At 43.0% G+C, this 14,413-nt stretch overlaps 1 protein-coding gene across 1 annotated transcript in view; it reads right to left on the bottom strand.

Moving 5' to 3' along the window:
• PKHD1 (PKHD1 ciliary IPT domain containing fibrocystin/polyductin) overlaps positions 1 to 14,413 on the bottom strand; it is a 452,170-nt gene that overhangs the window by 207,916 nt on the left and 229,841 nt on the right. The window contains exons 48-49 of the mRNA XM_040249475.1: positions 14,208 to 14,385; positions 12,133 to 12,328 (exon numbers count right to left, since the gene is read on the bottom strand). Of these exons, the coding sequence (XP_040105409.1) occupies positions 12,133 to 12,328; positions 14,208 to 14,385 (374 nt within the window). The remainder of the gene's footprint in view (positions 1 to 12,132; positions 12,329 to 14,207; positions 14,386 to 14,413) is intronic.

Here is a 14,413-nt window from a genome sequence, read left to right as displayed (position 1 = left end):
CCTTTTAATGAAGTCGTTTCTCCAACCCCCCCTCCCCACTTTCTCCTCCTATCTTCCAGACCAACTGAGCACATTTGAAAGGCCTGGGGTTCATTAATTTTAAGTGTTCAATAAATTAGTGAAAATAATCAAAAGGCCTGATTCTTTCTGATAATGACAATTTGATGTCAGTATAAACCAGTAGATTAAGCTGGGAACATATGCTCCTTTGCCAAGAGAGGCTGCTATAATTAAATAGTGAATGCATCTACAAGGTGCTCTCACGCCTGATTAATTAGTAATCAGGTGCACGAACCCCACTTTTCAGTAACACCTTGTCTCTCATTGGTTAATTACCTTTCTGCCTTATCAGATGCCATGAAGGCCAAAACCTCCCACCACTGAAGAGCCCAGTGATGCTGAAGGTTGCAGCCCTGGGGCCTTGGTCCCACTCATGCCCCACATTTGCCTCTCCCTGGAACACTAAACCCCTTCCTCTGTGGCAGGTTTGGAGTAGATCAAGGATCATTCTTTCTAATTACAAAGCATAAGCTTCAGAACATTACAAAGAAAATAATTCCCGCAAACACCCATGATGAGACCTCTCTGATTTTATTCTTTCTTTGTTGATTATTCTCATTTTAAATTTTTCTGTAATAACTTATAGCAGAATATCATCTTCAGAAATATAGAATCATGATGCTGTATACCTGAAACTAATATAATATTGAAAATCAGCTCTACTTCAGTGAAAAATATTTTCCCTATTATAAAATGTATGTGTCTGTGGCTTTCTCCTTCCACTGTACACATTTTGAGACCAGGAACAATGGCCAACCTGTTCTTCATGTGTTCTCCTTCATCGTTCCTTCCAAAACTTTGCTTATATTGTTTTTTTATACTATTGCCTACTTTACCCACTTTTCTAACTTAATAATAATAATTAATAATAAAGCCACCAGCTCAACATCTTATCTCTTTTTTTCCCTATAATGTCTAATATCCATTTCTACTCACACTGATCTATGCATTTCCTAAAGTTGAAAAGTGCTTCTAAAACCAAACTGTGATACTTATAGCAAGGTCGCTCTCAATGAGCAAATATTATTGTGCATCAACTGTGGTGAATTCAGGACTGCCTCGATCCTCAGCTCTGTCTCCAAATCTCTGAGGGAGGGATTTTTCTTCTGTACCTTAAGATCCTAGACATTGTTGGGCATGTATATCTTAACTCTCATGAACCAATCTAGATAAACTGCTCTACTCTGGATGCCAGGATTTATTAATAACTCACCATTTCAACAAATTAAACAGTTGGAGGCAGGAAATAACCCTTTTAAAGGAACTCAAAGACAAAGTAGTAAAAAAGTTCGATTCAATCAGAAAGAAAAGTCAAATTTATGACAAAATGACATCTAAAAACACACATAAGTCTATAACAATAAAATACCCTTGCACAAGAGAAAGGAATAAAATATCGTAATAGAATCAAACTCTAGGAAAGGTAAATTTAAAAAAAAAAAATTTGAGAATCATTTGGAAAGGGAAGTTAGCTCATTTAAAGATGTTATTAAAATCATCCTTGTACTCACAGATATAGAAAACAAACATACGGTTGCCCAAGGTGAAGGAAGGACAAAGTAGGAGTTTGGGATTAGCAGATACACAATACTATACATAAACAAACACAAGGGCCAACTTTATAGTACAGGGAATATTCAATATCTTGTAATAAGCCATAGTGGAAAAGAATATGAAAAAGAATATATAGGTGTGTGTGTGTGGGGGTATAACTGAATTGCTTTACTGTGCAGCAGAAACTAATAGAACATTGTAAATCAACTAGATTTCAATAAAAAAATTTCAATTATCCTTGTTAATAATTTCCAGGCATTTGTAAATTTTACTACATCTGTGCCTTCTTCCTTAAGACACAGCCCCTGAGGTAAAGAAAGTGAAAAAAAGTCACATGTAAAGAGTCTTTTTCAAAGCTACTCTAGCAATTGTATAATGATTTATTCAACCCAAAATATATAATATTTATACTTAGGGGAGAATAGAAACATCATTTTTCCCACTACAAAGAGGAGGGGATTTGAAGTAAAAGGAAGGAGGGGATTTGAAGTAAAGGGAAAGAAATCCATGCATCCAGAATTCCCTGGCTTCCCTGGTGGCTCAGAGGTTAAAGCATCTGCCTGGAATACAGGAGACCTGGGTTCGATCCCTGGGTTGGGAAGATCCCCTGGAGAAGGAAATGCAACCCACTCCAGTACTTTTGCCTGGAGAATCCCATGGAGGGAGGAGCCTGGTAGGCTACAGTCCATGGGGTCGCAAAGAGTTGGACACGACTGAGCGACTTCACACACACACAAAGGATCCCACCAGCAGTGCAGCGTACGGCGCTGAAGTTAACACTGACCATACAGTCCTGATAGGCAGCAGTGATGATTACCCAGAAGATTGAAAAGGTGAACCCTGGACATCTCTGACTCCCATGATAGGCTGTCTCACTTTCCTTTGTCCACTAAAGCCCTCACCCAGGCCCTGTTACTCGTAAACCAAGGCTCCCTGGAGCAGCAAGCTGTCACACCTGCACTTCTATACCAGCGGCTTCCAAGCTGGGCAGATTCTGGCTTTGTTCAGCCTCTACAGGTATACAGATGGCTCCAACCTCCAGAGCAACCTCTTCCTCAAAGCAGACATTGAAACCATTAATAAAATAGGCATTGAAAAACTATCACTCATTTTATTAAAGCAAGTGTGTAAATATCATTCGATCTGAGAAGAGAAGCAGTTTCAGTAGCAGAGAAAATGGGGCACAAAAGTAGGAAAAACGAGAAAAGTCTGATTTCTTATACTGCATGCCCCCTGCGGGCTGCCTCTGAGCACGTGTGCTGATGCAGTAGGCTGTTTCTTCCCAAACACCCTTTCTAAGCTGAGAGAGACCACGGAGAGTAAACAGGAAGCTTGTGGGTGAAATTCAGCATCCTGGATTTGAATCCTAGACCTTCCAGGTCCTCCATGTGGGTAACTGACAAGTTCTGAGCCTCACTCACTTCCTCTGAAAATAAGAATCATCCTATTACCTATGTCATAGGGTGATCAGGAAGAAAAGATGGGATAATCCAGGTAACATGCTTAGCACAGGACTTGGTTTCAATGAACAATACGTGTGAGTCATCATCAATACTGTTATTAAGACACGCTCATTTTTCTAAGAGCGAGTTAACAAAACCAAGGGAAAAAATGCTTTTATTCTTTTGACAGCTGCACCTAATCATGATGAGCCCTAGTATTCCAAGTTGTAAGCAACTTAACCAGATCCACTAAAGTTTGCTAAAGTGCTTTGACTCTATAAAAGACAGCATAAATGCAGTGTCATTTCCAATGTGGGTACATACAAAGAAGGATAAAAATCATCTGAGACTAAAGGTATTGACTCAGGGAGAGTTTAAGAGCCTAACATAAGCTGTGATATTGTACATATGTTTTCTCAGTGCTTACGATTTCTGATTTTGTGTTTGTAAGATGAGAACGGTTAATCTCCTTTGTTTATCAATGGAAACTCACTGCCGTTGATCCTTCCCAGATTGTAAGAATATCTGGTTGGTCCTCAAAAAGAAAAGAAGTCTTTAAGTCAGTTACGGCCAAATTATTCTGATGAGTGCTATATGATCTAAGCTTGCTATAAACACAGACCTCTAGGAGTAAGAGAGAAACGTGTAAGAAAATGGCTCCCGGTGAGAGAGGAATTACTCAAGTAGATCTGATTCTAGTGCCTGCCAGAGTGATGTGTTGTGCCGGCAAATTCTGTCCTCATGAGGGCCCTAGGGAAGAGGAAAAATTAATTGATTCTCTCCCAGAGCAGGTCCCATTTTCTCTTGGAATTTTGGAGGGGAAGAGTACCTGTCTATCTAAAAAGAAAAAACACCTGGCATCTTAGCAATAGATCCTTTGCCTGTTTTCTTCTTCATTCTATCCCCTGCTCACTTGGCCTCTGAGGATTGTACAGTGAATCTCCCTACAGACAAACCTTCAAGTTGCAAACTTTCAAAGACGTGAAAGTGCATCCTGTTTCAGTAAGGAACCAGAACCAGTGCCATCAGGTCGGGTGGCATTGAAACTGCACCTTGCCCTCCGTCTCCTTGCTGACGATTCTTCAGCTCTACCATCTCCCACCTCCTCTCCCTCCTCCAGTCAGTAACTCTTCTTGCCTGCTCACTCATTGCCAGCCCCTGTGTGCCAGCTGTTGTACTGTACTACTGTACTTTTCAAGGTCCTATACTGTAAGTTTAAAAATGTTTTATTTGGGGGTCTGTTCAGTTTTTATGTATTGTGTGAAAAGTATTACAAACCTATTACAGTACACTACTATATAGCTGATTGTGTTAGTTGGGTACCTAGGTTAACTTTGCTGGACTTATGCACAAGTTATGCATAATTCTGGAACTGAATTCATTTGTATGTAGGCAACTTATTATGCACACATTGGGACTTCTCACTCAGCCCACATTTATCTAGGGTGAGTCACCCTCTAACTGCATGTGGACAGAACAGAAAAGAGCAAGTACTTCTGTGTCTGTGAGTTCCATCCAGTCTTATCAACTCATGCCTGCTTTCCATCTCTGTTGGCCCTGGACCCACTTCCAGCACCATCTTCATGGGCCAGCTCTTGGGTTGATCCTCTCTTGGCATTTTCATCTTCACTTGCCCTGTTGGCCTTTACCACTTCTCACAACTCCTGTGCCCTCCTGCTCTGCTCCTCCCTCCCTGTTCAATTCTTGCTCCCTAGAAATCAGCTCTTTTACCCAGCCACAGAGAAAGCTTTTTTGCCAACTGGTTCCTGGGCAGCTAAAGCTTGATTTGCAGGACCACACTCCTGTCCGGTTCCAGCCTCTCAGAGATAGCCACTGAGTCACCTCGGCCCTCATCACTCAGGATCTTTTCAAGACCTTCAAAGAAACAGGATACGAAAATCCTTCTAAGACTTGTGAGTCTTCTATTACTCCCAATAACATTCATTCATAAAAGGGTGTAATTTTTTAAGAGCAAAAGAGTTTGATCGAGATGTCGACAGATACATCTACATTAAACAGTCCTGAGAGTTAGCTCAATTATACCTTCTTAATTAACTCAGAGAACAATCACAATTGTTATTCTGACTCAGAGCAATGTTTGCTGCACTTGCGCAGCAGGCGTGTGATTCCTGGGCCCTGTGCAGAACCAGCGCCTCTGGCAGGGGGGCAGAGAACCTGGAAGCAAGCATTCCAGCTGCGTGCCCAGGAGGCACACTTAGAAAGCACTTATGGAAGGAAGTTTACAACCTTTTTCGTACCCTACTCTCAAAATGCGATTTTTACTCAGAGGCAGGTGTTCTTAGCAAATGAGGAAAGGGATCCCGAATTTAAAAAAAAAAAAAGATCCTTACAGTCACCATTCTTACTTTTCGTCATTTATACCAAAAACTTGAAGGTCAAAGTCTACTCCCAAAATATAAAATAAATGTGATGATTCTAGTAGGATAAAAATTTTAATAGTTATGGATGTTAATATATTTTAGAGAAAGCAAGTAGGTCACTAAACCCATGATTTTATGGATATTATTGCTTAAAAAGAGATGGACTTCAAAAATAAAACAGTGTGGAAGTCGACTTAAGAAAATTATCAAGTGAGTAATAGTACAGGAGGTAGGATGTGACAGTGTGAAGGTGTTACTCAAACGCCTAAAGTTTAAGAAGTATTGTTAATAAATATAGGTTTTTCCTACAAATAGAAGAAGGAAGATTTGGTTTACAAGGGTAGGAACATAAGCTTGGATTAAAACAAAACAAAACACTAGTATACTAGAAACAGCACTGAAACAGTCAGAAAATCCAAGTCACGATACTGGTTATACCACCTGTGACCTGTATGAACCAAAGCCAGCCACCAGCATCACTGAGAATGAGCTCCTTAATCTTGAGTGATTCCTTGAAAGTGTATCTGAATCTGACTCCTGGGTTTTCCTTCCTTCCTTCTTTCTTTCCTTTTCTCTATTTCTTCCTTCTCCTTATGGAGAAGTTGCTCATAATTGGGAAGCAAAACTCACTTCTCACATCCACAGCTCCCGTTCCATTCTCTCTATTTTTGCCATAAAGGTTTGTCATGCATGCCCCTGAAGTCAACTCTCTATATTACCGGTACAAAATCCTTGGGGATCTTTGGGGAATGAGTTTTCTATAAGAATGTAAATTAATTTATTAACTAGAATGCCATAGATTGCCTCAGAGGGCCTCAACATGGGAATGGGTACAGAGTTTCAAAGGATTATGATTCTGCCTTGCTCACAGAATCCTCCCCCAAGAGCTCTGGGGAACCAGCTGAGTCTTTCCTCCTTAGATTCTGGCAAGATTCCTCCTTGAGGAGTTGCATGGGGTTTCCTAGACCCGCTGAGAAACAGAGGGGTCCAGGTAGCAGGCAGCTCCATCCCAGGACCTTAGCACTTTGAGGAGAGAGAAACCTGGGCAGTTAGGAAAACACTCTTTATTTTCAGGATCTCTCAAATTAAAGCATCATTTCTGAGACTTCAGTGTGATGTGCCTTAAGTTCTTTGGAGTAATAGGAACAGACAATAAAGTCCATTTGTCTTTCTATCCACAGCCCTCTTGCCCTCATGGACAAGAGCCCCGGATTCTTGCCAAAGAGCCTATCTTTATCCTGGTGAGTGGGACATTTGGCACCAAGCACCAGCCAGCCTGGCTAGACGTGTCTGTTTTTTCAGTCTGATGAGAAGAAGGTGGTACACGGGAGCCTCTGAGCCTAGCAGGCGGACTTTCTCAGCTGCCACCTCGCACAATATCCCAGCTCGGCTGCATCTCTGCTGTGCGAGTGGGGGCTGTGTGAACTCAGGAGGGCGAGTGTGAATAGCTCGGCATCTGATATGAATTTATCACCGGCTGCTGGTTGGGCGGGGGATAGAGCAAAGGAAAGGGGCTGTGAGTGTTTAATGCACCCTGCCACAACCCAACAGTTTGCCCTAAAGAGCCTCTTCCCTGTATGAAAAGGACGGGGTCAAAAGTAAGTTGACCTCAGACAGAATGCACGATTATTAGATGAGGACGGTGCGGGAACAGCTGCTGGGACCCCACTGGTTCCGCATCAGGCTTCCAAGAGTCAGAATATGAATAATCAACTCAGGATTGTTTTCTCCACCCCTCTCCACCCCCACCACCTCCCCCCAACCTTGTCCTCCTGTTTGGGGCAAGTCCTATTCTATTTCTACAGGAAGAAGCATAGCCCTCCCTAGCAGCTGCAATAATTGTGTTCCTATTGTGATGAAGACCTCCTCCTGGCCACCCCCCTACAAGTGGCCATTGTCACATGGAGTCAGTGATTACACGCTCCGCCTGATGCTTTGGGGGGCCCAGCTGCCTAAGAGCTGACACACGAGCGTGTGCGGAAGGCCCGGGAGGGGGCCGGTGGAGGTGGAGGCAAGAAGTGGTGCGGGGGGAGGGAATCCCACGTCTGTGAGATGGGACTCTGACATACCAGACCTTTTGCATAAGTCAAGCCCAGAACAAATGAGGCTTTATCAGGCCCCAGTGACAAGGGGTCTCATCTGCCTTTGAAGTGGAGCAGAGCATGGGGCCTAGCAGCTTTTCCTCCTTTGGACCAAGCAAACATCCTTCTTTGATACGCTACATGCTCATTATCTCTGCCCCATTTAATGATTTTTGATTGAAGGGTGGCGGCTGGGATGCTGAGAAGATCGTTAGAGAGGCTCCAGTCCAGCCAAGCCCCGCAAGAAAGGCTTTCCTTGTGCCCAGGCCTAAATTCGGAATTTCTTAACAGTGTGCGCTTGTTCTTAGAGGCAGATAAGGGCTGAGCGTGAAATTCTTAATTAAGCAATAAATAGAGAGTGGGGTGTCAGCAGATGTACCCAGTAGCCATGGCAACAGAAATCACATGGGCGAGAGTGCTGAGACTAGATGTAGGCCTCAGGCCTGGGCCTGACTGACAGCTGAAGAATCCTACAAAGCTTGTACACCAGATTAATTAGCTGACTAATTATTTCATAGCGTTAATGTAACTAAAAAATAAAAATAGTTCACCATGAACTGAAACATTCCTGGGGGAAAAAAAAAACTGCAGGGACAGAGGCAGTGGGATATTGACTGCATGCGTAAGGCAGAGATGGGAGTGCTGGTGAATCCAACAGCAGAAACTGAAAAAGGGGTTCTCTGGATTTGACTCCGACTTTGAAACCATGAAGGAACTCTTGTTTTACAGTCAGACCTGTCCATAAGCATGGTGTAGAAGTGACAGTTCATGACTGCCATTCATAACAGTTTATTCTAGCAAATATTGCCCCTCCGGGACCCTAACACAAACTATGGCATGCAAGGACTTCACTCATGGTCTGTGTTTAAGTGGTTCCCCAGGCAGAAATCTCAGGGGCATCAGAAAGGCAACCTGAACCAATCTCCTTAAAAGAGATGTTTTTAAATGAGCGAGGTTATCTTAGTCTGTGGGTAACAATTGCTTAAGTGGTATTAAGTTTCAATCAGGGCACCCCTATATCATACATGTCATGTTATCATGAATCTGTTATCTTACAAAAGCTAGTCAAGGAAAATAGAATGAGACTCTTGCAGACCAAGTTATGACAGGTACACTGAGTTTAAGGCACCTGAGATTGTTCATCTTCAGGGTAGGGGCGGAGGTGGGAAAAGAAAGAACCGTTTTAGAAAAGTCATCTACTGAGAAAGTGTACAGTGAAATAACAATGCATTCTAGTCACACTTGAAGAGGTTGGGTGTTTTGTACCACAATTCCAATAGATAAGTAAGCTTAGCCTCATTGTATGGATGTAGCCACAGAGGAAGGGAACATTTATAATTCCATGCCCCAGGTAAAATAACCAGCCAGCCACTGATTAAAGCCCAAAGCCCCAAACTCTGGCCGTGAGCTTTCCAAAGAAGCTGCTTTCTGTAAAGACGTTTGCCGAACAAAGGCAAAACTTGCCTTGGTAAAGAAGAGAAAAGCAAGGGTCAAAGAACATTATATGTGCGGGATTTTTTTCTTTGTCACTGGGGATCAGTGAGAAACGTTCTCCCGGAAACCTGCCGGGCACCCCCCAGCCTGGCTGGTCAGTGGTCCACGATTATTGAGTGGGCAGCACACTCTAGTGGAGAGGCACAGCCAGGAGCCAGAATGCCTGGGTTCCACTCTCTGCCAATCTCGCTGGGTCGGAAAGGAGTCAGGCATCTTAAATCACACACCGAGGAGCCAAATGGAGGAAATGAAGATAATTGGGATTTTTTTAAAACTTCCTCTCCAAGGGGGATGTGGTAGGGTTATGAACAAACAATACAAAAGACGGGCCACTTAGAAGTGGTCAAGGAATGAGTGAAGGCCAGCCAAACGTCAGTGGAGCAGGATTCCGAATTGAAGGCCAGCGGGTAAAAGAGCAATGTCTCCCCCACGCCCACCCCTCAAAGTCTGACAGGAAACTCAGTGGACCTGGAGGAGGTCAAGCAGCTCCCTTACAATAAAATGAACTTTCTGTACACACAAGACTCTCTATGAGGTTTTTTTTTTTTTTCTTCCTTTTTTTTTAAATTCCAGAAACATGTCTACTTTAAGTGTGAGGTCTTATCTTCTCTTCTTAGATTAAATGTACTTTATGTAGGTTACCCCAATCACAGACTTATAAAGTCACACAGCCCAAAAAACAATCAGGCGAAAGTAACAAGCTCATCAGGGCTTCCCCAGTGGTTCAGCGGGTAAAGAATCCGCCTGCAATGCGGGAGACTTGGGTTCGATCCCAGGGTTGGGAAGATCCCCTGGAGAAGGGAAAGGCTACCCACTCCAGTATGCTGGCCTGGAGAATTCCATGGACTGTATAGTCCATAGGGTCGCAAAGAGTCGGACATGACTGAGTGCCTTTCACAACAAGCTAATCAATAATTAACTGGAACTATTGCATAGAGCCTTTTTGAGGTGTCAGCTACAACTATGTCACTGACATAGGGGGGTTGGTCTATGGAAAACATGGTCACCTCCTCATCAACTTCACAGTGGTGGTGCAAACTTTACACAGAGGGTATAAAAAGTCACAACCCATCATACGCAACCCAATATCACTGCACAGGTCACCACCATAGGGGACCTGTTTGTGAACCATGGTTCCTCCCAAACCTTCAAGTCCTCACTGTGCCAATGGGAACAGGATTGACTCTCATCACCTAAGTACTCCACACACTCAAAGGCACAAATGACCAGGAAAGTCACGACCTAGAGTCCTGGAAATCCTCTCCAAGGAACAAGGGTCTCTAACTTTATTAAACATTCCATCAACCCCCTGTGACTTCCTGTTCCTTGACCAACTCACATTGTTCAAAAGGGGAGATACTAAAGGATTCTGATACAAAGACTCTTTAATTAAAAAGCTATCTGTGTAATAAAAATGGTTTATATTGAAATATTCACCTATATCCTGCATATGTACATATAATATAAATATACATATAAAATACACACACTTATACAGACGTGCATTTAGAACATATGTATAAATACAGCACAATAGTATAACTTGCTATTAATTCAATAAATAACACCATCAAAGAGGAACAAAAACCTGTAACTGCATGACTTGATTTTTTTTTTCTCTGTGCCACAAATGTTCCTTTATCATGCTTGCTTTTTGTGACTATTCAAACTAGAGTGCAGTTCATGAATAAAATCCAATCAATGAACAAGACAGGCTCCTCAGAAACATGTTAAGTAATAAAACAAGAGCAATTTGAAATTAAAATTTTGTTTCAGTATATACATCAAATGAATAGCCACAGTTAAAGTTAATAGCAACTATTTGCTCTTACTTAACGGTTGTATTTGACTTTAGTGGTAAAATGGTGTCAGGCATCTCTGTCCATCTTGAAGTTTTATAGTTTGAGGTTCCTTTTATAGATGGATCAAATCAGAAATAAAATCTGGATGGTACATTTCAGTGCAAATAAAATATACAGCAATCCATTTGGCAAACACTTTTAAAAACCCGGGAAACACCATTCTCTCCTCTCTGGTGCTATGAAAATGTAAGCGTACCAGGGCCCAAATGTGATCCGACTCAGCTGACATATGGCTAGGCACAAGTGATAGAGACGCGGAACTTGGGACACCGGCCAGCTCTCTAAGCCTTTAGGGCCAAGTCTGGCTCATGGCAGAGGTTGGGTCTTGCCATGCTTGACATGGTCCTGAATTAGACCAAGATCTATGAAGATTAATTTGTAACAAAACTGTCATTCTAGAGACTCATTTTTTCAGATTCTCCTTCCTACAGACCACTGAGCTAAGGTTAGCATAAGTAGACATCATGGCACTCAGAGTGGTCAATGAAACAATATGGAAAGGCAATAAGAGATGAGCTCCAGGAAGTCAAAAGAAATCTATGGCCCTGAGTCACACATGGGACTCCCGTGAAACATGCACAATAAGAAAGTAAGGTAATCCTGCCGGCCCCTGTTATTGTGCAGTCACAGTAGGGCTTCTGGTTCCATAAAACAAGGCCCATGGATCCTTCACCCTGATGCTGCATCTGACACCGGATGAGACAGCCCATGCCCAGTCCTCAGCACTCTGTGCATCTCATCTTCCTGTCCTCAGACTGCCTTCCAAAGCTTCTCACCTTCCACACTGACTACATTCTTCATCCTGCCTCTCTTTGCTGTCCCCTGTCCCTGTGATCGCAACCAGCCATCCTGTCTTTACACATGCAGTTGACCTTTCTACAAATACAATGCTTAACATGAAGGAAAAAGGTGAATAACAATCAAAGGTTATTAAGTACTCGCTCTGGATCAGACACTGTTTTAAAGAATTTTACATGTTATCCTTTACTTAATTTCCTGTTCTTCATGTAGGCCCTTTTATTATTCCATTTTACAGAAGAGGAGACTGAGGCTTAGAAAGAATACCTGCTCAGTGTCCCATAGCTAGCAGGTGCTGAAGCTGGCAGGCAGTCTAATTTCGGAACACAATCCACCTAATCACAGCACACAGGTGTCCCTTTCAGTTCCTCATCACTTCATAGCACCAATGTTTGAAATTCCAAAGGGAATAGTGGTTTCTGACTACATGCACTCAACATGCTCATTCAATCATACTTACCCAGATAGGTGAGTTGTCTCAACTGACTGTCGAAGAACCAGTCACAGCCTTGGTCCTGACCAGGCGATGGAAGAGATGAGAGGGACCGCCCCACATGACTCCCACACCTTATGAGGATGTCAGGGTAAACCCACACGTCTGTGTGCACCAGCAACAGGTAATTTCCAGGAGCAAAGTTGTCGAATGTTGCTGAGTACTTGAAGTGAGAGAAAAGTACAAAAGTGCTTTTTTAGAAAGGAAAACTCTTGCCAATAAAAGAGTTACAAAGAACAGGATGGAGTAGTTTAGAAACAGGACCATTCACACCGGCTACTTTTCTTGTGGGAAATGGGTTTACTTAAATTTACTGCACAATAAACTCATAACTAGAGCTACAAAAATCATACAATGTGAGGACTGAAAGCTGTAAGGTTCTGTGTGTGTGTGTGTGTGTGTGTGTGTGTGTGTTAATCGTTCAATCTTTGTGACCAACTCTCTGTGACCCCATGGACTGTAACCCACCAGGCTCCTCTGTACAAGGAATTCTCCAGGCAAGAATACTGGAGTGGGTTGCCATTTCTTTCTCCAGGGGATCTCCTAACCCAGCTATTGAACCCAGGTCTCCTGCAGTGCCGGCAGATTATTTACCATCTTAAAAATTCCATGGACAGAGAAGCCTGGTGAGCTACAGCCCATGGGGTCGCAAACAGTCGGACATGACTGAGTGACTTCACTTTCACTTTCTTTACCATCTAAGCCACCAGGGAAGCCCTCTTCTTGTTTAACAATCCAGAGGAGAAAACCAAAGTTCAGATAAGCGAAGTAATTTGTCTCAGGTTAACCAGTAGGAAGAGACAGCGCCACGTCTAGAATTCCCACCCGGTTTTCCCCAAGATTCAAATAGCAGGCATTGGTAGGAGTGCCATTCCTTTATAACAGTAACAGCTAACATGGCTGAGCATTCCCCACGTGCTCGGGTATTATTCATATCAAGGTATTCAATCCTTGAAAGGCCCTGGGAACTGTCACCAGTGCTGACCCCATTTTATAGATGAGGACACTTGAGGCAGGTGGAGGTTCCGTTAATTTTCCCACATCATGAAGTAGGAGAGTGCTGGTCTGGGACAGAAACCCAGGTGTCCACCTTTAGAGTCACCATTCTACTGCCTTCACCTCTCCAGAATGTTCTCATGGGAACCTCAAGGGAAGTGGAGAGAGGTGTGCACCCTTCCTGAGAGCCCTGGTGAAGGTATCATAAAGATTCTACTTTGAAATATTGAGGGCAGGAGGAGAAGGGGGCAACAGAGGATGAGATAGTTGGATGGCATTAGTGATTCAATGGACATGAGTTTGAGCAAACTCCAGAAGATCTTGAAGGACAGGGAAGCCTGGTGTGCTGCATTCCAAGAGGTCACGAAGAGTTGGACTTGACTGAGCAACCGGACCACAAATGGCACGCCTGCCTCCAGCTCCCTAAGAACTACTCTCGTGACCGTTAGGGAGAATGTGTGTGTGATGAGACTGAAAGAAAGAAATGTGCTTAAAAGGAAGAAAGGGAGCTTGAGGGGATCCAATGGACTATTTCAGAAAATGCACCCATTTTCCGCATGGTTATTCCTACCATCCCTCCCCTAACCATCTGACTCCTCCAACCTAACAATGGAAAGGACAGACCTTCACGTGCAAGTTACTCTTTGACCACAAGGTGGCAGTGTGTAATGTAAAAATGCCTTGGGAAGATTCTTTCAGCTATGAAACACTTCCCTGGGGTAGGTTGGTCCTTAACCCGTAACATAAGACTGCAAATCTATAGGATGCTTAGAAGCTGTTTGTCAGTGTACTAATAAAGTTAAATTTTCAGGCAGAATCATACTGTGTTCAAAGTGAGGTTTAAACAGATTCTACAAGTTTCAAGTTTAAAATTAAAAAAAAAAATCATATCTCAAATTCAGGTTACATTCATCTGGCAAAATTTCTGCTGCAGTTTGCTTGATCAGCACCAGAAGATGGTAATACCTGCAGACTATTATGTCACAGAAGGAAAGTTGGGAACTCCTGGGGAAAGGAATCTACCAGCGAGTGGATGTCAGGGTTACCTGCAGAGCACTGCTAGTCCAAGGGCTCTCAAATCGCAGGGAGTAGGTCTCTTGATCCAAGAGCAGGGCCATCCAGCCAGAAGGGTCAGATAGTGTGTCATGCACATAACGGACAGTGGTTGTCTTGTTTCTGCTGTCCGTTAAGGTTAAATCATGAGAAGCGTTCAGGGCGTTGGCTCTAGGGAGATTTAAAAGACAAAACTGGG

Source organism: Oryx dammah, unplaced genomic scaffold (assembly GCF_014754425.2).
Source record: "Oryx dammah isolate SB20612 unplaced genomic scaffold, SCBI_Odam_1.1 HiC_scaffold_11, whole genome shotgun sequence".
Classification (NCBI taxonomy): domain Eukaryota; kingdom Metazoa; phylum Chordata; class Mammalia; order Artiodactyla; family Bovidae; genus Oryx; species Oryx dammah.
The sequence above is the reverse complement of the archived record's forward strand: the minus strand, read 5'-3'. Positions and strand labels throughout refer to the sequence as shown.